Source organism: Grampus griseus (genome assembly GCF_964374135.1).
Source record: "Grampus griseus genome assembly, chromosome: 9".
Taxonomy (NCBI): domain Eukaryota; kingdom Metazoa; phylum Chordata; class Mammalia; order Artiodactyla; family Delphinidae; genus Grampus; species Grampus griseus.
The window spans coordinates 61,149,702-61,176,774 of record NC_139003.1 but is presented as its reverse complement, the minus strand read 5'-3'; the positions used below and the strand labels follow the sequence as shown (position 1 = coordinate 61,176,774).

General features: G+C 38.0%; 1 protein-coding gene across 1 annotated transcript in view; it reads right to left on the bottom strand.

Annotated features, from left to right (window-relative positions):
- Positions 1-418: 418 nt before the first annotated feature.
- The window catches only part of UMAD1 (UBAP1-MVB12-associated (UMA) domain containing 1), a 246,901-nt gene continuing 220,246 nt past the window's right edge, over positions 419-27,073 (bottom strand). The window contains exon 4 of the mRNA XM_082662389.1: positions 419-2,202. Coding sequence (XP_082518515.1) covers positions 1,945-2,202 — 258 coding nt within the window. The 3' untranslated portion in view covers positions 419-1,944. The remainder of the gene's footprint in view (positions 2,203-27,073) is intronic.

The following is a 27,073-nucleotide window of genomic DNA, read 5'->3' as shown; positions in this document are numbered from 1 at the left end:
GGCCTTTACTAAATCTTGTGATGATGGGGATCTACCTTAAGATGTTCATGTGATTTCTCCCAAATCTCTAGTCTTATTAATCCAGGACTAGTGATCTTACCATTTTCAATGTTATTCCTTAAAACTTACATATAAGAGGAAATTTCATAATTTTCTCTGGACTACAAAAACTATGTACTTAAATCTTGGCCTTTCAAAGAATCAATAACTTGCACTCAGATATGAATAATGCAAAGAAAACCATTTTTCTGATCTGAAAATAATAAAAATATCAGTTTTTTAAAATTCATGTTTATTTAAATATCTTTTATAGACAAATGAAAATACTTATAAGCATATTTATAACATGGTAGACATACATATAAATGAAATGTATAAGTAGACAAAATTTAACACATAGACAAATTGATAACATGCTTACATTTGGCTTTAACATTGGCTGTACATTAACACGGATATTGAAAAAAAGATATGTTTTCACAAAAACTGCTATAAAATGGTCACATTTGTCTTAGTAATAAGTTAGATTTCTTAGACTGATGTTTTATGAAAACTACGTGAAGCTCTAATTTAATCATTCACCTCATATGGTAGCATTATTTGTAAGTGAAGCATATTTCTGGCAATAGAAATGTACATTTACATTATAAATAATATAACATTTTATCAAGACCATGCCACGTATATTAAACCAACATGCATGATACATTAAAACTTGAATAATTCACGTACCTTTATGCACAGTATTTAGTTTTGCTATGGCACTCTACCTTTGTGAAACATATAGTTAAGATTTGGCACAGAATCAATAAACTGTATTGCCACTAATCAGAACAAATGTGATTTAAATTTTCCATGGCATAGAAAATGCTCTATCACAATTTACCTCTTCCCTTTACAGTTTATGGACCAATGGCAGTTTTCTGGAATAAGTAACAGATATTCACGAACTAAAAGTCCTGTTTAGGTGTTTTGCCTACACTCTAAATGGAAATGAGTCAGTTGCAGTTTTTGTAGCAGTAAAACATTTCCATCTGTATTTTGGCCAACGAATTTCTAAATAAGGGCTTTATCAGCAATAATACATATCATTATGAGATGCTTTTCTTTGGGAGGTAGAGAGGTTGAAAGGAAATATGGATCTCTTCATAAACCAGGAACATAGGTGGTAAGGAGAACAAATGCCAACTGAGGCAGAAGCAGGGAACGTTCTTTGGAAAGCTGGTGAGAGAGCAAACCGTGAAGTAGCAAAAACCAAAGGCAGGAACTCAGGACTCCATCAAGGTGGAACAGACTGCCACGGGATTAAGGAAACCAAAATCTGTCATTCTAAAGAAACAGTATCCAGAGCATTCTTCTTACAGCATTCTTACATCAGCAAACTACCATTGCTTTCTAGGAAAAGTTGTAAATTTCCACATCAATGTCTAAATCAAGACTGAAGAAATTAAGCTAACTGCCAACTTTTTTTCTTTTTTTCTGAATTCATTAATAAACACAGTGGAAGGAGAAAGGGGATAACATTAAGTAAGTTTCTTCCAAACCAGAGAAGAGAAATCACACTCCCTCTAAGTGGAGACTTCAGTTTCTTGTGGTAACTAAGAAAAATGCCTCAGTTCTTTTTCACAGTTTTTCTAAGATAAATATGAGGTGTTGTATTTTGAGAGACCGGTTGACGGAATCTACTCCTTTCATAAAACCTTGATAAATTAATATTTGTATTTATTATTAGGGGGAAAAGGAAGTAGTAGATCTTAAGTTTACTTTTTATACAAATATGCTTTATTCTAAAAAAATAGAGCAATGAATGTAATATTATTTGCTTTATGATCCTTGCTTTTCTGAGGGCCTTTAAACAGGGAAATGTCAAAAAACATCACACAGGTTAAATAAAACAGGCAAACTTTTGTCTTAAAGCTGTTAAGGTGCAAACAGACATAAAGATTACGAACCATAGAGCACTGAGTTTTCAAGAGTGAAATCATACCAAAACCTTGATAAGTTTTCGCTGACATCATAGGAGAGTAAGTGGTCGGGAAGGTCACTGATGGTGCCCTGCACGGCCAGCACATGCGGGGCCAAGGTGAAGGGTACGTCGCTCAGAAGCTCGGCCATTAATGAGCTGTTTTCCAGAGTCTGGCCTGCCTTATTTTCCATCTCGGGGCCTGCTACAGTCACACTGGATGAGTTTTCTTTGCCAATCTAAAAATACATATATATTTAAGTCATTTAGACCTTATGGACTTTGAGGTTATATGGCATTAATATATCAAAATGTGGCATTAATATATCAAAGTGATTGAGAAATGTGGAATATATAAACATTCCCAGATTAGAACGGAGCTATTTACTTACTTGAGAAATAAATCCATCTATATCTCTACTAGGTTTTATTTATTTATTTTTTAAATTAATTAATTTATTTTTGGCTGTGTTGGGTCTTTGTTGCTGTGAGCGGGCTTTCTCTAGTTGCAGCGAGCGGGGGCTACTCTTCGTTGGGGTGCACGGGCTTCTCATTGCGGTGGCTTCTCTTGTTGTGGAGCGTGGGCTCTAGGCGTGTGGGCTCAGTAGTTGTGGCTCGCCGGCTCTAGAGCACAGGCTCAGGAGTTGTGGCGCACGGGCTTAGTTGCTCCGTGGCATGTGGGATCTTCCCGGACCAGGGCTTGAACCCATGTCCCCTGCATTGGCAGGTGGATTCTTAACCAGTGCGCCACCAGGGGAGTCCTCTACTCGGTTTTAAAATGAATCCTAAGCCCTACTCTTATTCAGATGGACCACCTACGGGCCCCTCCAATACAAATGGGCCCTCTTGCTGTTTCGCTAGCCCAGATAATGTCCACGAAGTCTTTCTCTGCTTTTCCAAATCTGATGTCAGCTTTTAGGCCCCACAGAATCCCCAGCTTCCCTCTGAAATCTTATATCAACATAGTTCAAAGTGACCTTGCTCACTTGAGAATGACTATGGGGCAAACTGCCCAGGATATTATTTGGCATTTCCTTTACATGTCCTTGCTAGTTGCTGTTTCACGTGCTTATGTCTTATCCCCAACTAGAATCTAGGGTCCTTGAGGGCAAATAATCTATTTTACCTATCTTTGTATTCTCTGTCTTGCATACGTTACTGCTTTACCCTAATACATACTTGGGAATTTACCTCTAATGTGTACGGTACGTAGTGGTTGATAACCTGCCTTTCGCTGGAAGTAAAATCCTATGTTATGTAAGTTATTAAAATAAGAAGAATTGATACATCTTTTAATTCAATTTCTTTAAAGTTGGTATGTCTTGCGTACAGGAGTTTACCAAAAGACATGCAGCACTAGGGTGTTCATAGTAGCACTCAATGCAAGCCCTGAGCTGGTAGAGTGAGCTGGTATCCATTCATCAATAGTAGAATGGATAATAAACAGAAGTATATTTACAGCAATGAGAACGAACAACCTGCCACTACAAGCAGCTGAAACCTAACTCAAACCAGGTCAGGCAAAAATTTACTCCCCCCCGCCCCCCAGTCTCATGCAGAATCAAACTCCCGAGTCTTTACAAGGCCCACTGTGATCTGGCCTCGGCTACTTCTCTGACCTTATCCCAGCTGGTCTGACCTTGCTCAGGCCCCTCTAGTTCCACTGTCTCCTTGCCGTGGCTCGTGCAGTCTGCCTGCTTCTGCCTCCGGCCTTTGTTTTCCAGATCCTCCCCCCAAGAGGTTCTTCTCCCACATAAACACAGGGCTCTTTCCCTCCCCTCCTTTCCAGTGGTGGCCCAAATGTCACCTTCTCAGTGAGGCCTTTCCTGACTGTTTCATTAGACTGTTTCCTGCCACCTCACCTCGTCCACTCCAGCATTCCCTGCCTGCCTCTCCTGCTTCTGTCCTCTCCATAGTCCTTGGCACCTGGTTATAATGGTATCTAATTTATTCTGATTATCATCCCTCAGAAGCTTAAGGGGTTTTTGTCTCTCATGTTCACTGCTATATCCCAAATGCCAGGATGAGTGTCTAGCGTTCAGTATATATTTGTTGAATAAATGAAAGCAGACAAGACTTTTGCCTGAATAGGGCTTATATTATAATGGCTATAAATGCGGATAAATTCCTGTCTCTAAGTCTAGAGGAGAATGATTTTCTGTGTAAGAAATAACAATTTTGTAAAACTTTTTATGGAAGTGCAAAATACAAACAGAAATGGGGTACATCATAAGTGTATACCTGGCTAAGTTTTTTGTTTTGTTTTTTTTGCGGTACGCGGGCCTCTCACTGTTGTGGCCTCTCCCGTTGCGGAGCACAGGCTCCGGACGCGCAGGCTCAGCGGCCATGGCTCACGAGCCCAGCCACTCCGCGGCACGTGGGATCTTCCTGGACCGGGGCACGAACCCACGTCCCCTGCATTGGCAGGCAGACTCTCAACCACTGCGCCACCAGGGAAGCCCTAGCTGGCTAAGTTTTAACCAGCGAAACACCTATGAGCAACCGCTACCCAGATCAGGAAATAGAAATGACCCTATTTCTATAGGGTCATAGAAAGAGAGTGGTGCTCTCTTTCAGTCACAGTCAACTCCCTGACCCCTAGATCACCATTCTGACTTCTAACAACATAGATTGAGTCACCTATTTTTATATTTTAAATGAAGGTAATCATACATTTTTTTTTGCAGCTTTTTTCACTCAACATTATATGTATGAGATTCATCCATGTTGTTGCATGTGGGATTAAAAATTTTTGAAGAACATATTTTTGCAGAGGAGATACATTCTGACTGATGGCTTAAAAGAATTGTTTGGTTGCCATGTTGCCAGCAGGCAGTGAGGGGTAACAGGGCCAGGGAAGGAAGTAGGAAGACCAGCTGGGAAAGAGAGATGATGGTGATGTGGATTAGCGATGTGATAGTAAAGGTAAGAGAGAGCGGTTGGGTTTTAGATAGACTTAAAGGTTAAAGTCAATAGGGTGTGCTGATGGAATAGATGGTGGGGTGTGAGAACAAGAGTGGAGTCAAGTATGAGGCCAAAGTTTTTGGCCTGAGCAATAAGGATGGGTTCTCCATTCACAGGGATGGGGCTTGGACAGGAAGGTCAAGAGTTCAGTTTTGGATGTTCCCCGTGCCTAGCGGACGTCTACGTGGAGCTGTTAGTAGGCAGAGGGATGTAACTCAAGTCTGGAGCTAGTGCAATCTGGTGGAGAAAGTCGGCTTGGTGTGTGTTTAAAAGAGGACGGGAGGAGAGAAAGTGAAGACAAATACGAGAACAGACTGTTTTCCAGACGTTATGCTGGAAAGGGAAGTGGGGTCATGAGAGCTGTCTCTTGATTTTTCTTTTTCTTTTTTAAGTTGGGAGAAACAATGTCTGTTTATATGCTAAAGAGAAGAAGCTCCTAAGAAAGGAAAACACAGAGATTCTGTAGAGAAGGAACTGCTCTCTTCACAGTCATCCCCCAACACCTAGAACAGAGGCTCTCAAGAAATACCTGTGTAGTAAGATGATTCTGGATGAATGAAGTTACCAAACACATCCCTATCAAGAGTTGTTTTACCGCTTCATGTGAAAATAAAATACCAGAATACTTTCTTAGGATGGCAACTAGAACAAATGTAACCTCACCCGGTGATGACAAAGCTTTTCAGACAGGTCCATGTAGGCAATGAATGGATAGAATCTGCTTCCTGAAACCTGACTGGGATTTAAATAGTAAGTGTCCCTGGGTCAGCCGAGAGCACAGGTATCAGTGAGTAATGATGCCACAATTCCAGCTTCTTTAAAGGGCATCACTATACACTGGTTTCCTGAAGATTACAGATGCACCAGGCTTTGGTTACCATGGGCCAGCATGGCAGAGTGTTTAAAAACACAGAGCATAGAGCTAGACTACTTGGGTACAGATCCTGCCTACTAATAAGCAAATGGCCTTGGACAAGTTATTCAACTTCTCTGCGTCTGTTTCCTTAGCTGTATTAGGAAATCAGTAGTAGTACCTATTTCATAGAATTGTTATGAGAATTATATGAAGTAATATAAGTAGTAAGTAATTTATGAGTAAGTAGAATAATGCTTAGCACATGTTAAAAGTCAGTGATAAATAAAAACTTTAGTAATGTCAGACCCCTCTTGGCTTTAAATAAAGTCTAGGATCCATCCATTTCTTTTGGGTTTTTTTGACATTCACAGATGGTTCAAGCAATCTTACCTTCCCCTCTCCTCTTATATCTTGTCTTCTCTCTTAATCTCATGGGCAAATGTTCCCTAGATCTGTTGATCACATTCCATACCTGAACTTTCTTCTCTTTCTCCCTTGAGTACAGAATGTTCTCCAGTTTCATTAGCCAAATCATCTCCTTTCTTAAACAAAAGCATTCTTAAAATCTCACCTTCTCCACTAAAAAGGAGGTATGTTAACCCGGAGCACTCTGCTTTCTAAACATACAACTTCTAAGGTTTACCTCTCTGGCAGCAATGGTTATTCCTTTGTTCATGCTTTTATTAATGCTCTTCCCTTTCCTTTACAAATCATTCTTGTCTGTCAGAGCATAATTCCTTGAGGACAAGACTATATCTAGTATAATAAAGGAAGTGAGCCATGTGGTTTCTTGTTCAAGGTCTCCTGATAAAACTGCCATATGCCATAAGCAGAAGGGGGCTGCTTCATCCACCTGGGCCTCAGTTCTCTATTCTGTAAAATGAGTGGTGAGGGGCAAAAAATGATGATGATGGTGGTGATGGTGACAGCAACTAGCGTACATTGAACACTTTGTGCCAGGCTCCATCTAAGCGGTCTAAGTATATGAACTCATTTAAGTCTTGCAACAGCACTGTAGGGCGTGTCCTATTACTAGTCTCATGTTAAAAACGAGAACATTGAGGCACAGAAAGGTTAAGGAAGTTGTCTCAGGTTACACAGCTAGCTAGTCTGTGGTAAAACTGAGAATCAAACTCAGTGATCTTGAAAGTTCTGTGTTCTAAGGTCTTGTACCTTTCAGCCATGCTTTGGGTAGACTGGCTGACTGGATGAACAAAGCCTCAAAAATTTAGGGGATAGTATTGGAAAATATGACAGTTACTAACATAGCATCTTGGCTTAATTTAGAAGGAAAAAACGACTCTACTAGCTTTTACCTTTAGGAAGCAAGGATAGAGAAAATCATTAAGGTGATAGATATTAGACTGAGGAAGGATGGAAAAGGAACTATAACTTAAGAGATATTTATCCCTGGAAATGAATCTACCAGTAGCCTGGATAAACCATGGGGAAAACACCATGGACAGTGAAACAAGATTGTCTATGAGTTGATCATGGGTGAAAGGGAGAGATAGGAAGGTATGTGGGCGTGTACTACAGTATTCTTTCTACCTTGGTATATGTTTGAAGACTTTCCATAATAAAATTTTCCAAAATTTAAATTAAGTTAAAAAACACTGTGGACACAGTGTTCCACTAAATGCCTCCTAGAAGGCTCTGAGTATCAGCGGTGCTATATGTCTTACTCCAGTATCTATTTCTTAACCGTTGGCTAGAGTGCCACGTTCCAGTCTCCAAGGAGGCTGCCTGCCCTCTTGGCAGCAAGGGTGAGTGCCATGATGCAGCTGCTGTTGGCATGCTGAGAGTTGGAAGGGGAGAAATTATAAGACAAAATAAGAGTAAGTCACAAAGAAAATGGGAGTCAAAATTCAAGGACCCTACACCCACTAACCCTGATCACTGAGTCCCTAGCTTGGCAGCCAATGGCAGCAGAGGTGGGGGGGTGAAGGCTGAGACAGGTGCATGAGTCCCCCTGCAAAAAGCAGCCTTCTCTCTTAGACACAAAGTCTTTCAATTTTTTTCATTTGCATAATACAATGGGTCTTTAAAGGGAAGAATGAGTATGTTAACCACAATGGAGCAGGAAGAAAAGAATCAATTAACCTTATGGTTAATAGCCAAATTTAAAAATAATACTTCAAATATTATGTTCATAAAGCATACTTGTTACTTTTGTGATTAATCCTGTTCACAGAAATGCTGCTATGATAATATTCTTGAATGTAAGTTCCTTCATATAATCTAGCTTTAATACTTCTTTTTCAAATGAACGTTTGCCTTTACACGGGTGAACATGAGTATACCATGTCAGAATCTTTTTTCATCTCAGGGAGAAAATACATTTCCTTATCTGTATCATGACAACAAACAAAGTTTACAATTAATCAGCTGTTTTCATAAAAATTGTTTCTTGTTCATCAGTTAACCTGTTAAAAATGGGCTGGCCAGAGCTTCCGTGGTGGCGCAGGGGTTGAGAGTCCGCCTGCCGATGCAGGGGGCGCGGGTTCGTGCCCTGTTCCGGGAAGATCCCACATGCCGCGGAGCGGCTGGGCCCGTGAGCCATGGCCGCTGAGCCTGCATACCGAAAAAAAAAAAAAAAAGGGCTGGCCAGGTTTATCTTAGGTTCCTTACATTCTATTATCTTTGTTTCGAATAATTCAAAGTGGTTTATAGGCACTATTCTTCCCTTTCTTGCAGAAGGGCTGTAAAAATTCATGAGGTTCAATCTGTAAAATCTTCTTAGAGCTTAGGAAAAAACACACTCCAAGAGTACAAGGCACATCACACTTTTTCGTAAAGTCTTAGAAAGATGAAGTCACTTTCCCAGAGCAACAGAAGGTTCGTGGCATCCTTGTGAACCTCACTCTTGGGTGTTTGGAAGCAAGGAAATGGAGGTTTAAGAACAGACTACTACATTTTTCCTGGCACAGAGGCTCCACTAACCGCCATGAAATCTATTAAGGGGAGCCAACTTTGCAAACGCGCTAACAATTTGGAGACTTCATCTACTTAGCCTTACCAGACTAAAGTATGAATAGTTTATTAATATGAACATCACCTATATTTGGCATCTTTTAAAACCTCCTGCCTTTTTCTGCAACCCGTGTCTCAGATAAGTAGAGATAAAATAGTGTCCTATAAAAGCAAAATACTGAAGCATTGAAATTTAGAAACCAGCCTTAACCCCAACAGTAACAGAACCTATTAAAAGAACATGAAACCAAGTACAAAACACCCATTTATCACATTCAATTTACATGCAAAGAAGGTAGCTATATCAAGCATACTTCTAGGAAACGAGTTATAGTAAGAAGAGGTAATATCCAGCTCTGGCCGTCTATGCCTTTAAATTCTACGTCTATAAATAAAAGACACGTTCCCTTGAACAATAGCCTGAACAGGGAACACCGTCACTTTATCTCCTCAGATAACTATCCATTCTATTTTGGCTTCAGCTGCTATCTGCTTGCATTACATCAGCGTCTCGATGGGGGTGGGGTAGGGGGCAAATCTGAGTCAGAAGCATCAGGGGACAAGAGGTTAGGAAAAGGTGATACAAGTAATGGCACAGTTAAGGCAGTACTCAAGCTTCTTACTTCTTCTAAGAAGTTACTTGCCAATAAATGTCCGGCTAGCTGATAAAAGCCAGAGGATTGGGCTCTTCCACCTACGTAAGTCCTAAGCAATAGTCTCCTTTCAATTGGGAGAAATTATATTGCAGAGGAAGAGACTATTTCCTGTTTTCTGCCAATCCCCACTACCCAGAACAGTCATACCTGCACATGACAAGCACCCATTAAATATTCCGAATGACACTGAATCTGGTCCCCTTGTTCCTCAGATACCCTAGACTTGATTTTTAAATTAAGGGGTTGGTCCAAAGAAACAAACAAAAGCCCAGAATACTTTACCGCTGATACAGATAAATTAGGCAGAAGAGAGCTGAAATCACTCAAAACGTCTGTGTTCCATGTGACTTGGGCTCCTAGTTCAAGGATACTGCATATTTTGGTAGCAAACTAAGAGGCTAGGTTAGAAAGCAGGTATTTTCTTTGCTCCCTTTTCTTTCTGATTTATGACATCATTTCAGTTTTCATTTCTTTTGTTTCCTTATTTGCTTCCCTTTTCTCTTCTTTCTTTTTTCCTCAGTGTTTCCACCTGCTCAAGCTTCCTGATGCTCCCATCTTTCTTTAAAAAAGAAAAAAAGTTCTCCTGACTTCCTCTTTTCAGAACTCCAGCTGACTGTACGTGAAGAAGGAGAAGCGAGCCGGCTGTCACTTGCTTCTGTAATCTGTTCCATGTATTCTTGGAAAAGTGGCTTCACTAAAGCCAGAAAATCTTCTGTACTAGCCAACTGGAGTGGGGGAGCAGTGGGAAGAGGAAAGACGAGCATTTTAGGAAATGAACCTGGAAGAAACAGTGTGTTCAATGTGGGATCCTGTTTCATACTGGTTTTGAAAATACAAAGGGCTGTTGCAGTGATTTTTTAAAAAAACATTTAAAAAGTTTATAAAAACTCGTGATCTTTAACCTTAAGCTGTCCAGACATCTCCTATTTTCCCAGTAAGCCTCCCCCATTCGTTCTTTACAGCACGGATTTCACCCCTTCTCTTCTCTTGCCCGACATCATCACCTTCCTCCTTGCTGTCAGCAGGTGGTTAGCCTCCTACTTAATAGAGAAAATAGGAACCATCGGCTGAGGATCTCCTCTACCTGCTGTATCCAAAAGACTTATCTACATTTGAACCCATCTGTGCTTCCCTCCTGCCACAGAGGGCAAGTTGCCCTCCTCCTCCCCAAAGCGAACCCTTCCCCGGTGCTCCACGTTCATCTTGTCCCCACTCTTCAAGGACATGGCTTCATCAGTCAGAAGCTCCTCTAATTGCTCATCTTTCATATAATCAGTTCACCATTTACAGAAAATTCTCCTCAAGTCTATATGGCCCATTGACATCTCACCCACTGAACTCCCCTCCCACACTATCTTTCTACTTTGTTTCTCAGCCCGGCTGAGACCATTGCTGACCCTGGCTATCTGCTTCATTCCTCACCCACTGCCATCTGCCTCTATCTCTGCCCCTCCACTGCCACTGATTTCTCCAAGGTTACTCATAATCACTCTTTTGCTAAACTCAGAAGATGACGTGAAGTGCTAAACTTACAGGACCTCTTCGTTGTACTTAAAACAGGTGACTCTTTGAGTTTTTATTTCTTGTTAGTTTTTCCTTCTGTTTTTTTGCCTATTTCTGAAATGGTATTTTCCAGGGCCTCATTTCTGTTCCTTTATTCTTAGTCTCAACACACTTCCCTGCATGAGCTTATCCATATCCAAGGTGCCTACTGCCCTACTCCTCCACCCAAAGTACATAAGTATGTTGATACATTTGTGTACACACACACACACACACACACACACACACACACACACACACACACACACACACACACACACACACACACACACACCCCAGTCTCGAACCCAGCTTTCTATCTAGAGCTCCTAACCCATATGTTCAAACTCTATTATACATTTTCTTTCAGATATTCAACAGGGATCTTAACTCAGTGTGTTCTAAACCTTGCTCTCATCTTTTCCCTAAGTCCACCCCAAACCTAATGCTCTCCTAATAAATATTTTCTGTATTGGTGAAGAGTACTAACACAGTGCCCAACACAGAAACCTGAATTATCTTCGACTTCTCTTTCCCTCTCACTTCCTCTATGCAGTAAATGACAGAGTCCTACTGACTTTGATGTTTTTAATGTCTCCCCAAGTCCATCCATTTCTCTTTAGGTCCACTGTCACTCTCTTAGTCCAGGCCACCAGGGCCTCCTGCTGTGAGTGTTACCAGAGCTGCCCCCTATACTACATTCTCCCTATCGCTGGTGATGTCTAAAACCCACGCTGTTCCTTGCTTAAAACTCCTCAATGTCTTCGGAGAAAAGCACAAACTCCTTATCATAGCATATAAGGTATGATCTGGCCTTGCTCATCCCTCCCGTTTCTTTTATTACCGTTCTCTAAACTCTTTACTCCATTTAAATGATTGCTGTTATCCAAACACGCCAGGCTCTCTTTTTAGTTCCGAGCCTTGTCTTATTTTCAATTACTTTTGCCTAAATTAGGACATCTTTCTCTCTTTTGCTACTCCCTTCATCTTGCCTATAGGATGCACTTCAGGACTCTTTCAGAAAGATTTCCCCAACTAACTCCTCAAACCTGGGCCATGTCCCTGTCCATGTGTTCCCTTAACAGTCTGCGCATACCTCTCTCACAGTATATATCATAGTGGAATCGAATTCTCTGTCACCATCATAAAACTATGGGCAGCTCAAAGCCAGCGACAATAGATTTCCTCTCCATTTCCCTAGCAATCAGAGCAAGGCCTGGCTCATGATAGGTGATCAATACATGTTTAGTGAATGGCTAAATAATTTAAATTTCTTCATATTATGTTAATCCTGGATTTCTGCATTTGTTTGTTTGCTCCTAATAAGACTTTACCACCTCTTTTCCACAATATCACTGACATGTGATACATGTCAGACAGAACTTAAAACTAGTGGGAGACCCCAGCTACATCTATTTCTTGAAGAAAGAGATGGGTTGTTCTTGACTTGCCAAATGAACCATTTCACAAATACGTCTTCCAAAGGAAGCTCAATGTGGTCCTGCCACAATAGAGATGAAACTGTTTGGGAAATATTTTTACCAGAGACCTACCTTTCTTTCACTGAGAGGAGGACAGAAGCTAACCTTAGCTACTCCAAGTTCCCCTTAATCAACTGTCTTAGTCTGTTCAGGCTGCTTAGACTAGGTAGCTTATAAACAACAGAAGTTTATTTCTCATGGTTCTGGAGGCTGAGGAGTCCAAGATGAAGGTGCTGACAGATTCAGTGTGTGGTAAGGCCTGCTTTCTGGCTCACAGACTGCCCTCTTTTTGCTGTAACATCAAATGGCAGAAGGGTCCAAGGAGCTCCCTCGGGCCTCTTTTATAAGGGCCCTTATCTCATCTCTGAGGTCTTTTACCCTCATGACCTAATCACCTCCCAAAGGCCCGGCCTCCAAATACTCTCACACTGGAGATTAGTTTCAACATGAGAATTTGGGGGGAATGCAATCAGTCTATAGCTTCAACCTGCCTTGCTTAGGAGCCAGTATTTCTCCACAACTATGTGGTACAGTCTGACGGAGCTGCAGGGGAGCCTGTGCTTGGGGGCAGGGGTATGGGGTATAGGGCCAGCAACAGGGCAGCAGGACTAGGTAAGCAGTGTAAGGGGAGGAAAGCCTGAGAGATGACAGCTGAAGAGGTGGGTAGGAGAGGGGATGGGGAGGTAAATGCCATTTATTTAGTTTCTGTTCACCTCTGTTAAAGAGAAAAGCCTCTTTCTTCTTTGGTTTCCATAAAGACGGATTTTTCTTTAAGCACCCTGGCCTTCTGCCCACCCCCTACTCCTCCCCAAGGAGGTAGAATGAGTTACCTGGTTGGTGGAAGATAGCCAAGGATCCATGTTTCTAGATGGGGGAAATTGAACCACCCAAGATCCTGAGGCCTGGGGAAAGTCTCTTTCTCCTTCTCTCTCTACTTGGACTAGGGGAGACAAGTAACCTGGGTAAGAGTGTGTGCTGTGCTGGCTTAAACCTTCCCCACAGTCTAGACGTGGGTTATTGGGACCCTGGAAGTCCATTTTAGCTGTTACACTAAGCTGCCTCCTCCAACCTAGGCTCTATCAGTCAAAAGGGTGAGCGCCATCTTGTTTCTCTGTTTGCGGGCTCTTTGGTCTTATTTCTCCATTGGCTCAGGATGCAGGTGAGGAAAAGCAGTGCCCTGTATTAGGATGTTAGGACCCCACCGATTTCTACTTCCCAAAGCAACTCCATGTACAGTAAAAAAGAGAGGCATCTTAAACACACCGAAAAATAGAAACAAACCAGCAAAAACAAAGTCATGCAGATATGAAATGATCTGGAAATTTAAAACATAACAAAGTAGGGCTTCCCTGGTGGTGCAGTGGTTGGGAGTCCGCCTGCCGATGCAGGGGACACGGGTTCGTGCCCCGGTCCGGGAATATCCCACATGCCGCAGAGCGACTGAGCCCGTGAGCCATGGCCGCTGAGCCTGCGCGTCCGGAGCCTGTGCTCCGCAGCGGGAGAGGCCACAACAGTGAGAGGCCCGCGTACCGCAAAAAAAAAAAAAAAAAAAAAGTTAAAATATAACAAAGTAATGGTTTTTAAAACTTATGTGCCCTATAATGCTCTATGAAACAACTTATTGGTATGATTTTATCAGTTTCATAATTCAGTTAAATCTATGAGATCAGAAAAGTTCTAATCAGAACCTTGGAAAAATGGCAATTAATATTTGCTTAGTGCTTTACATGATTTTTGAAGTTGTCTCACATACGTTATTTCACTTGAGCCTCACAACCCACTAAATCTGATTGGGAAGCTATTGTTTCTATTCTTATCTTCCGAGGCTCAGAGTTTAGTGATTATCTAAGGTCACACCACTACGAACTGACAAAGACTTGTACTCAGGGTCTCCTGACTTAGAATCTGATGTTCCCACTCCAATATAAAGGTCATCATCAAGAGAAATAATTTTAAAGTTTACCTGTCTGGTTGTTTTAGTTTTTAAAGAACTTAAATTTAACAATTTCTCTATGGACAAGTGTTTTCTGGAGTAGAGGATGAAGTTCCAAAAATACAGACTGTGCCACTCTAGAAACAGCGTTTAAAGTAACGGTTCAGCTAAGCATCTTATTACTAGGTTAAATCTATCAAGCTGGATAAAAAATGTAATAGCTTAGAAAACTGCAGCATCTGATCACCGCCAAGGTTACACAATGGCTTAGGCTTTTGTACACAAATTCTTCAAGCTTGTTATGCACACCACAGTTTTGAAGAATTTGATATTGCTTATTAGTCACACTGGAACCTACTTAACTTCCCATTTACATAGTTTTATTTATTTCAAATATCTATTCAACTTCTTCAGAATGCAATGCAACAAGATCATATTTTTTCTAGGTAATTTCAAAGGAAAACAATGAAAAGTGATCTTGCACATTTCCTCAGCACACTGAATATTAATTTCATTGTAATGATTTTCATTTTGTAAAACAATAAAGTACTTCAACTGTCTGCATATATAAGCAGAAAGAAAATGGAATACTTTTCTATTTTTAAAGCTGGTAAGAGAATATAAATCTATATATTTGTTTTTATATAACTAGATGTTTAAATGTATATCATTAGATGTTTATAATTAGATATAAAAACAAATGTTTTATACTTATATAATATTGATTGAATGGAAATAATACCATAGGATACTAGTAGGAAATACAAAAAGAAAGTAAATCTAAAAATATTAAGTAATAGCTATATGCTGGCTTTTTTGGCATGTGCTTTGATGAAATGAACATTTAATAAATGTATAACCTAAGGATAATATACATTTTTAAGAACATTTAGAATTTAATCAATTCATGTTAAGGTTGCTGTTTGAAGACAGAAAGCTAATCTGTTTTGCTGCTCTTTTAACTGCAAAATTTATATTTTGTCATTGTTTTATCATTATTATGTAAAAACATAATTTTTAGTATGCACTTCAAATTGTCATGTTCATAGCCAGAATTCAAAGACAATTATCAGTAGGATCTCATGCTCACACTGCATATAAACATCTTTCTAATCTCAGGAAACAAATAATTCTTTAAGAAATAGAAAAATACTAGTTAAGAAAAGCCTTAGTTTCTTTGTAAATTGAATTTGATGTGTGGAATGGTCCACACACTTGAAAATACTATGGTTGGTGAATACACAATTGTACGTTTTCACATACAGATGCAAGTGAAAGAGAAATGCATCATACCAAGTTAAGTACAGAAATTATGAAGGTAGGCTAATTAAATTCCACTCAGAGGGCATTTGAGTGATAGTGTTACCTAGGTGTGCTGTACCTAACCCAGAACTCCACTAGAAAAACAGTGTTTGGAAAACTGAAGAGGTGAGCAGAAAGCTGTGTCACTTGACTTTGGCTCTCATTTGCAAAAAGGTTATATTTCAAAATAGAAGATGGGGCTGGAAAAGTAAACACAGCTGTGTTTTCTCCACCCCAGTGTGAGAATGAAGGGGCTCTTAGGAGTGGCAGGAGGCTAAGTCACTGCTTGGTGCACACTCAGAGCCCCAAATAGAATGCTATTATTTCATTTTATGGCTAACTCAGGATAGTATTTTTTATTGTGGTAAAATATACACAACATAAAATTTATCATCCTAACCATTTTTAAGTGTATAATTCAGTGGCACTAAATACATTCACAACGTTGCACAATTAACACCATTATCCATCTCTAGAACTTTTTTATCAGCCCAAACAGAAACTTCATTCTGCTCTTGATAATAAGAAACAAGCATTTAGGAGTCAAATACGAAAAATACAGGCAGGTACTAATCTTTTAATAATTCACCATTATATTATTAAGAACTCTGACTATATTTTCTCAGGCCAATGAGTCCACAACAGAGATGAAATCCTATGTATCTTCAATAAACAGATGTAGGAAAATTATTATTATAGTATTCATATTATAATTAGAATAAATAAATAAGATAAAACATATTAAAATTATCTTGAATGTCAGTACTTGAAAAAAGGCAAATTAAGTTGTACGAGCTGAACGTTGGTAGAGAATCTGAAAGGTACTTCAGAGCACTGTCAAGATTGCTGGTGTAGGTTTGTTGTGGGGTATTTTAATTAGAAGTATCTCTAGGAAATCTGGAGAGCTGTGTTCATTAAGGTTTTTTTGTTTTACTCCCATAAATAGTAAGGTAATATGGTAGAATTTTCCCAAAGTTAAGTGGCAAAATCTGATAGAAGGGGTATAAGAAAGATGTATGTGCATGAAAGAAAGCAATTCATTGGAAGTAAGAATGACTGGTTATCAGCAGTGAAAGTGAGAGTACAGTCCATCTGCTAAGTGACAGAAATGGAAGATGGGATGTGATAGGAAGAGCGTCACACAGCTCCTTTTTGGCCACCAGGAGACTTTACCATGGATCAACTTAGTTGTCATGATTGCCAACCCAGGGAGCAGAGAGGCCTCATGGAGGGTGGGAGGAAGAAGTAGCACCATGTAAATCTAGGACCCAGCTATTTGCATGGTGGTTCTTGGTAATCTGAGCACTAGTTTCCAAAGATCTAGTATTTCACCAAAGTTTCTAGGTAGTCAATTTTCAGAACACAGTACAGATTTTCCTTTAGCTTTCTAGAAATAATTCCTATGGCTTCAACTGCCAAAGTGGCCTAAAAATGAACACCTGTAATTTCCAAAAGTGTTCTTAAATGCACAGATTCTACACTCAGAATCCAACAGAGCTCTGTTTTCCCCTCCTAGGCCTTTTTTGCAGGTGAGTTGATGATGGGAATTCTCTGAAGAAAGTAGATAATTTATGGCTACCCATGAGGATGGAAATAAGGGTTTAGATTATGAACTCTGATATATACTAATAAGTAAACTATATTAGTTACTAGTGACTAATTATATTAACTTCATTTTGGTTCAGTCCTAATGTTCTAATAGTGTACTTATGTCTACTACCACAGATAGTTCACATTTAATGAGCACTTATTTGCCAGTCACTATTCTAAGTTTTTTACCTGTGTTATCTCATTTAATTTTTCCATTTAAGAGATGGGAAATACTGAAACGCAGAGAATTTAGTCTAACTCCAGAATTAGACTTTTAGCTGTTATTCTATTCTGCCTCACAAGTACAACACAGTCTAAGGAAACATCACTTTGTGCCTTTTAAAATGTGGTGTAATTGCTTCTAAAGACCAAAAAAGTATCTTCTCCTTCAGAAAGGGTTGTAGGATACTGTTCTAATAATCATACTTTCTTTTTCTTTCAAAACAAAAACAAGAGCACATGGGATGGTAAGATACCAATTAAAAAAAAGAAAGGAAAAACATTGGGTGTTGTATTATGTCTCATTTTTATATCTAGCTGGATACGCTAATTCTATGTGGATCTTAGAAACCCTGAAATTATAGACTGTTCAGACTATTTTAATCCCTAAAAGCACCGTTGTGAAGCCTCAGTAACATATTTTTAAAATAACATTTTTACCTTAACCAAATATATTCCAGTTAAATTTAAGAACCTAAAGTAACCACATACTGTCCTTTGTTCAATGAAGATGACTCTTCCTGAAACACATCCTCTGTGGTCAGTTTTCCAGTGACAGGGACTGACTGCATTCAATTGCCCACATTTCCCAGCTCATGGCACTTGGTGAGCAACAGCAAAAAGGTGCCAGGTGGCTGGAACCTGGGTTGCAATTTGTTCTCAGGAAACAGAGAAGATACGTTGCCTTTAACGGGCCCAAACACATGATCTGGGTCTACTTAACATTATTCTTGAACCAACTATGCTAAGAGATTATATCACAGGCAAGAGAAGAGAATGAGAACATTTCCGGGACTCAATATAGTTGCAGACTTCTGGGTGGACCCTTAAATGCAGAAAAAAAGGGAAGTACATCATCACTATTTATGCCCAAAGTAGCACAAATAAAAGTGGTGCTTTCATGCTCAAAGTGCACAGTTGATTTTAAAAAGGCCCACGAGTGCATTTTTACTTCCTATTTATTCAATTGCTTTGAACTAAAACCTAAACAAAAATTGATTAAAGTGTTGTAGTTCAAAATAGAAATTTCATGGTGATTGCCTGAAAAGATGTGGATCATCAACTAGAAAAAGTAAAGCAAATCACAAGTTTTAAAAACAATTTCAAATTACTGAGTAGCTAATCACTGAGAAGAAAACAAAGAATATTTTCACTTGCACAAAAATTTACCCAATTTATGCTACTCCTTCAGTTTTCTTTTCTGCAACCCAAAAAAGTTAATCTGTTTTTGAAAAGAGACCGGGACAGACAATATACATAAAGTGTATGCTTTTTGTTGCATGAGGTTTGTACTGTCTCTTAGTATGATTTACATGAGCTTAGGGAAAATCAATTAATGTCATACATCACATCAATAAAATAAAAAATAAAAACCAATATCATCTCAATAGGCTCAGGAAAAAAATGTGAAAAAAATCTAATACCCCTTCATGATAAAAACACTCAACAAATTAGGAACTGAAGGGAACTTCCTCAACCTGATAAAGGACATTTACGGAAAAGTCAAGCTAATATCATACTTTACGGTGAAAAACTAGATGCTTTCCCCCTAGGATTTTGAACAAGACAAGGATGTCCACTCTTACCACTTCTATTCAAAATATTACTAAATGTTCTAGTCAGGGCAGTTAGGCTATCAATAAACAACAATAACAAAACAAATAATAGATAGCATCCAGATTAGAAAAGAAGTAAAATTATCTCTCTGCACACATAACAGGACCTTATTTATAAGAAAATCTAGGAAACCCACCGAAATACTATTAGAACTAATAAGTTTAGCAAGGTTGCAAAATGCAAGATGAATATACAAAAATCAGTTGTAGTCATCTGTGGAATCAATGCTATCCCTATTAGAATCCCAGCTGATTTCTCTGTTGAAGTTGACAAGCTGATCCTAAAATTCATATGGAAAAACCAGGTATCCAGAATTGCCAGAACAATCTTGAAAAAGAGAACAATGTGGGAGGAGCCATACTTTCTGATCTCAAAACTCACTACAAAGCAACAGTAATCAAGACAATGTGGTACCTGCATAAGGATACACATGTATATTAATGGAACAAAAAGTCCAGAAATAAACCTGTGTGTCATTGGTCAACTGATTTTTGACAACAGTGTCAACATCATTCAATGGGGAAAGAACAGTCTTTTCAACAGATGATGCTGGGATGCACAGTCACATATAAAGGCAAATTGGACCCTTATAACACACCACATACAAAAATGAAGTCAAAATGAATCAAAGTCCTATAAGAGCTAAACTATAAAACGCTTAGAAGAAAAAATAGGGGCAAATCTGCATGGCCTCAAATTTGGCAATGGATTCTTAAATATGACACCAAAGCACAAGCAACAAAAGAAAAAATAGATAAATTAGACCTCATCAAAACTGTAAACTTCTGTGCTTCAAAGGACACTATCAAGAAAGTGAAAAGGCAACCTGTAGAAGGGGAGAAAATATTTGCAAATCATATATCTGATAAGGGATATGCATCTAGAATATATAAAAAACTCTTATAACTCAATAATTAAAAAAGATAACCTATTTGAAGAACAGAAAAAGGATCTGAATAGACATTTCTTCAAAGCAGATAAATGGCCAATAAGCACGTGAAAAGATGCTTGACATTATTAGCTGTGAAGGAAATGCCAAAAAACCCCCCACAAAACCCTCAAGATACCTACAGTGAAACACTTCACACCCATTAGGATGGCTATAATCAAAAAGTCAGATAATAACAACTGTTGGCTAGGATGTGGAGAAACTGGAACTATCACACATGCTGGTTGGAATATAAAATGGTGCAGATACTTTGGAAAACTGCTTGGCAGTTTCTCAAACGTTTAAACAGAGAATTATCATAGTCCCGGCAATTCTACTCCTAGATATACACTCAAGAAAATTAAAAACAGGTATTCAAAAAAATACTTGTATATTTTTATAATAGCATATTCATAATAGCCAAAAGGTGGAAACAATCCAACTGATGAATAGATAAACAAAATGTGGTATATCCACATAATGGAATATTATTCAACAATTAAAGGAGTAAAAAGAAATGAAATACTGGTACATGTTTCAAATGGATTACCCTTGAAAACACTATGCTAAGTGAAAGAAGTGTCACAAAAGACCACATATAATTCTACTTATATGAAATATTCAGAAGAGGCAAATCTATTGAGACAGAAAGTAGATTAATGGTGAAAATTTCACCTTTACTTCCAATAGATCAAAGCTACATCTTCAAGTAAAAGGAATACATATTGGTCATAGTGAGTGTTTTTTATTTTCTTGAACCCTCAATCAGACTCATATAGGAAACATTTTCATTCTTTTGCCAACATATTTTTGAAAATCATAAATCTATACTCATTTTAAAATTTCATCTAAGCAGTATATAATATTTAGATAAACTTGAAAAAGGAATATTGGAGATTCTACTATATCTAATGCACTTAAAAAACACTAACATCTTTATAAGTTATTCCTCTACACTAATTACCATGGCCCAATTCCTTCTCTTCATTTTACTGTTAGCTTCATTGTAGTAATAATCATCCTTCGATACATGAACTTATTGAACTTATGGAAGAAAAAAATTAAGCTCTTCTATTAAGAGATACCCTTCTATAAAAATTTACCTTTCAAGTTTAGTAATTATAAAAATATGTAATATATTTATATTGTTTTGATTGATTACATATTACCAATAATTAAAATAATAATTCAGAAGAAACTTTCTAACACTTGGCCTATGGTCATAGTAGATATATATACACACACACATATATATATATTTAATTTATACCAATATTTTTTGTTGCTAAGAAATACGGTATAGTAATCAATAAAAGACCTTCAAGATAAAGGATTAAACTCAGTGGATAGAAATCTGAGTTCAAGTAGGAAAAGGAATGATGTAAAATTTCTGATTGTTGAAGAGCCTGTGCATGTAGTTTTTAGATGGATAATGTCATGTGGCAAATTGCTATGGGACTTCAATTTCATTGGACATACATGAAGGAGTGATAAAATAGTTTTATGTTTAAATGTCAATATTTACAATATGTGGGAAATCCCATCCTTTGCAACTGTTAAACTTATGATAGAAAATTTTTATGACATCTTAGTATAAGGAGGTACATTGTTATTAGACTTCTTTTAAGAATAACTGGTCTAGGGTATATATACAAAATTGTTTTCACATTTGAGAGATTTTGCCAAATTGCTCTCTAGAGTAGTTGTCTAGACTTATACTGGCTGTGAGCATTTTCTTTTTCATACACCACCACCAAATCTTGGTGATTTTCAGGTTTTTTAATTTTTCCCAATCTGAATGAGAAAAGGTATCATTTTAATTTGCCTTTGCTCCCCAGTTCTAACACTCTTTGCTTCAATTTAATGCTTTAAGTCTCATCTTAAATACTATTTCCTCAGAGAGACCTGCTCTGTCCACCTCATCTTAAAGTAGATCCTCCCAAGTACCTCTAGCTGTTCTCTATCTCATCGCACGGGTTATTTCCTTCACTATACTTCCAATGACCTGATGTAATTTTATATATTTGCATATTTTATTTATTAATTTATTGCGGTACACGGGCCTCTCACTGTTGTGGCCTCTCCCGTTGCGGAGCACAGGCTCCGGACGTGCAGGCTTAGCGGCCATGGCTCACGGGCCCAGCCGCTCCGCGGCATGTGGGATCTTCCCGGACAGGGGCACGAACCCGCGTCCCCTGCATCGGCAGGCGGACTCTCAACCACTGCGCGACCAGGGAAGCCCTATTTGCCTATTTTATTTTAGATTAGTTTTTATCTCCTACTAAAATGCAAACCCTGTGAGTCAGAGCCCCTGTGCAGTCAATTGTATATGTAGTACGTAGCAGAATACCTGGCACACAGTAGACACTCAATAAATACTGCTGAATGAATGAGCGTTTCTGGGCTGAGTAAGGGACTGGTGTTATCTTCCACCCTTCCTTCAGAAGACCTCCCACAATCCACTGGGACCATAATCCCTGCCTCCTGGTCTTCCCCTTGGCTACACTCCTTAATTTTATTCTGGATGAACTCCTATGTGCATACTGCCACAAATGCTTTTGCAGTGAACTGTGTTGAACTGTAGAAAAGACAATATAAACATACTGGATAAGGGCTCCCCAGCTATGTGATCTTGGAAAAGTTGCTGTATGTTTCTGCACCTTGGTTACTTAATCTTCATATGTCTCAGTTTCCTCATCTGTAAAATGGAAATAAGTGAGCCTACTTAGTGAGATGCTGTGAGAAATGAGTAACACCAATAAAGCTCCTTAATATGGTTCCTGGAACACAGTAAGTAAGGACTCAGTAAATGTTAGTTATTATTTCCTTGCCAACTGTAATGAAATTTGAAAATATAAGTTAAGTCTACCTGCCACATTCAGTATTATCCTAAATATCAACATAAGGGAAATACGTTAAGAAATCCAAGTAATATAAAATCTAATCATAACTTGAGTAACAGGTAGACTAATATCACTGTAAGAATCTGGCATACGGAGTTTTTCAAAGAACAAGAGAAATTATTTGATTATCCTTGCAAATTGAGAAAGTAGTATAAATAGGGCTGGCAGATATGACAGACTTGCCAGGGTACATACAGCTTTTTAAAAACCTTTCCTTCAGAAATACAGATAATTGACCTAGTAATTTTAAAAGCAGTCTTTACTTTCTAGTTATCTTTTTCATTAAGTTTGATGATTGGATAATAAAAGAGCCAATAACAATTTTTTTTAACATCTTTATTGGAGTATAATTGTTTTACAATGGTGTGTTAGTTTCTGCTTTATAACAAAGTGAATCAGCTAAACATATACATATGTCCCTTTTTTTTAACATCTTTATTGGAGTATAATTGCTTTACAATGGTGTGTTAGTTTCTGCTTTATAACAAAGTGAATCAGTTATACATATGTTCCCATATCTCTTCCCTCTTGCATCTCCCTCCCTCCCACCCTCCCTATCCTGCCCCTCTAAGTGGTCACAAACCACCTAGCTGATCTCCCTGTGCCATGCGGCTGCTTCCCACTAGCTATGCACCCTACGTTTGGTAGTGTATATATGTCCATTGACACTCTCTCACTTTGTCCCAGCTTACCCTTCCCCCTCCCCATATCCTCAAGTCCATTCTCTAGTAGGTCTGCATCTTTATTCCCATCTTGCCCCTACGTTCTTCTGACCATTTTTTTGTCTTTGTTTTTTTAGATTCCATATATATGTGTTAGCATACGGTATTTGTTTTTCTCTTTCTGAGTTACTTAACTCTGTATGACAGTCTCTAGGTCCATCCACCTCACTACAAATAACTCAGTTTCGTTCCTTTTTATTGCTGAGTAATATTCCATTGTATATATGTGCCACATCTTCTTTATCCATTCATCTGTAGATGGACACTTAGGTTGCTTCCATGTCCTGGCTATTGTAAATAGAGCTGCAGTGAACATTTTGGTACATGACTCTTTTTGAATTATGGTTTTCTCAGGGTATATGCCCAGTAGTGGGATTGCTGGGTCGTATGGTAGTTCTATTTTTAGTCTTTTAAGGCCAGTAACAATTTTTATAATGATTTCCTGGCTGCCAAACCCAAGTGGTAGAAACAAGGCAGCATTCCAGCCAAGATTTCACCAATTTCTCCCTTTCCCTTCCTGTAACAATGCTCAGAGAAATACCTTCTAGCAAGCATTTCAGTAATAGTAACCTTTATTCAGCATATCCTCTATGGTCATTTTTGAGACCATCAGAAATGTCACTTGACTTTGCCTTCCTTGATGGAAGTACTATATTTGGTACTGAGTATAATTTTAACTAACCTGTGAACATTTTAGATACTAGACCAACTGCTGATGCAGGAACTAGAGACTTCCTGGAGTGAAACCACACATTCAACCCAATGACCAAATTCATGGGAATGAATTAACAATTGCCAAAATATATTCTCTTTTTGCAAAAGTAATATGTCACTTTATCTTGAGATGGCAAACTGAAAAACAGACTGACCATAAGGTGTACTTTGATACATTTAGTAGCATAACAGATTCTGTTAAATTCAGTTAAAGTCACTGTGGAGGAATAAATAACACAGAGACTTGTCAAGCTGAAAGAGGTGTCAATTAATAATAATATTAACAAATGTTAAAAATAATCATTAAAAGTTATATACCAGATAATATATTATTGGTTCTAAAGAGCTTCCAGTGGTGCCTGAAACTTTCCAGAATTCTCTTCCTCATTTAGTAATAAGTTAAAAAATTCCTCATTGGCTTAATTCATATTGGCTCAAATACATCAAAAGATGATTACCAACGAAAAACATTTTAAGAATTCTGAAACTACATGTAAGAAAACCAAATGGCTTTTAAAAAAATTTATTATTTATTTATTTAAACATGTATATACTGCAATTTTATTACAATTGCACAAACGAAGTTAGCATGTAGGAAATTTAAATGAAACTGTACTGTAAAAATAGCAGAGAACAAAAAAATCTAAAAAGGAAGTACACCTAAAGCATGAGAATTCAACATTCATTAGTGTTTCATCTTCAGATTTTATTGACACTTGATGCTTGCAAATTTTGAAACAAACTTGGAGATCATGGTAACTACTGAGAAGAGATTTCAGCAACAGTACTAAGATTTGTACATTCAGTTGGTTTGCAATTGACTTGTTAGCCAGTTACATAGTGTATAGTACAGATTTGTCACAGGTCAGATCACAGCATTGAAGGAAAGAAGTACCTTCCTGTAATTAGAAAGGATTCCCTAAACTGCACTCAGCTTAAGACATCTAATGTAGAAACCAAACGGCTTTAAGAAATTTGGCCACATGGGTATAAATAAGGACCTTCATTTCTGGAGTTAAAAAATGTGCATTCTAATTATAAAAATGACAAAGGCAGTATAATACAGAGGAAAAGAAATGATTTAGGAATCAGAAGATCAACTGCATTCATCTATTTAAAAAATATTTGGGTCCCTATAGTATGTCTGGCACAATGCTGGGCAACAGACAGAGTGGGGAATAAACAGCCATGGTGCTGCTCTGGTGAGGATATTGGGTTGGCCAAAAAGTTCGTTTGGGGTTTTCCGTAACATCTTATGGAAAAACCCGAACAACTTTTTGGCCAACGCAATAGTACAGAGGGGAAATTGGGCAAAACACAAGAAAACCAACTACGGGAAGTGTTGGTTGCAAGAATGGAACAGCAGGCAATGAAAAGAAATGGGATGGGTAATGGGCACAAAGAGGAGTAAGATAATGAATGCTGACTACACCTATGATGAAGTATTTTAAAGTGAAAAACCTTTAAACTTACGTGACTCAATTGCTATTCTTAAATGTTAAAATATTTGAAATTTGGGAACAATTATTATTGAAAATTATTTGTTGCAATATTCTAACTCTCAATACATATCAAATTTTAAAATCTAATTCAGTGTTATGATGGTATCTGGTACAGTTACCAAAGCATAACCAAAGATCATCAAAATTTTACCATGATTTTGAAAAGCTAATTTAAAAGAACCCTACTATTTGAATGAGCTTGTTTTTTTGTTTTGTTTTGTTTTTTCTTTTGAGAATAGGCCAGTAGACAAATAAGTAGTGACCAGTAAGATAAGAAGGATATTGGCATGTCTAGTGCCGTTTTAAAAAGTTGAGATATAATGAACATATAATATTATATTAGTTTCAGGTATACAACAAAAGAATTATTTGTATATATTGCAAAAAGATCACCGCAATAAGTCCATACCATTATCACATAGTTGCAAAAATAATTTTTTTCCTGGGATAAGATCTACTCTCTTGGCAAGTTTCAAATATACAATAGAGTATTGTTAACTATAGTCACCATGCTGTACATTACATCCCCAGGACTTATTTATTTTATAACATGAAGTTTGCATCTTTTGACCATACTCCCAGCAACCTCCACCTCTGGCAACCACCAATATGTTTTTTTTGTTTGTTTGTCTGTTTGTTTTTTTAGATTCCACATATAAGTGAAATCATATGGTATTTGTCTTTCTCTGCCTGACTTATTTCCCTTAGCATAACACCTTCAAGGTCCATCCATGTTGTCACAAATGGCAAAATTTCCTCCTTTTTTATGACTGAAATATTCATATATATAACATTATATATAATATTTTTATATATATATAAATACACACATATATATAAAATACATATATATGTCTCACTTTTTTTATCCATTCATCCATTGATGGACACTTAGGTTGTTGCTTCCCTTTCTTGGCGACTATAAATAATCCCACAATAAACATGGGGGTACATATAACTTTTTGAGCTAGTGCTTTCATTTCCTTTAGATAAATACCCAGAAGTGGGATTGCTGGATAATAGGGTAGTTCTATTTTTAAGGAACCGCCATTCTGTTTTCAGTAGTGGCTGCACCAACTTACATTCCCACCGACAGTGCACATGGGTTTCCTTTTCTCCACATCCTCACCAACACTTGTTCTCTCTTGTCTTTTTGAAAATAGGCATTCTTCAGGTTTTGGGTGATATCTCATTGTAGTTTTGATTTG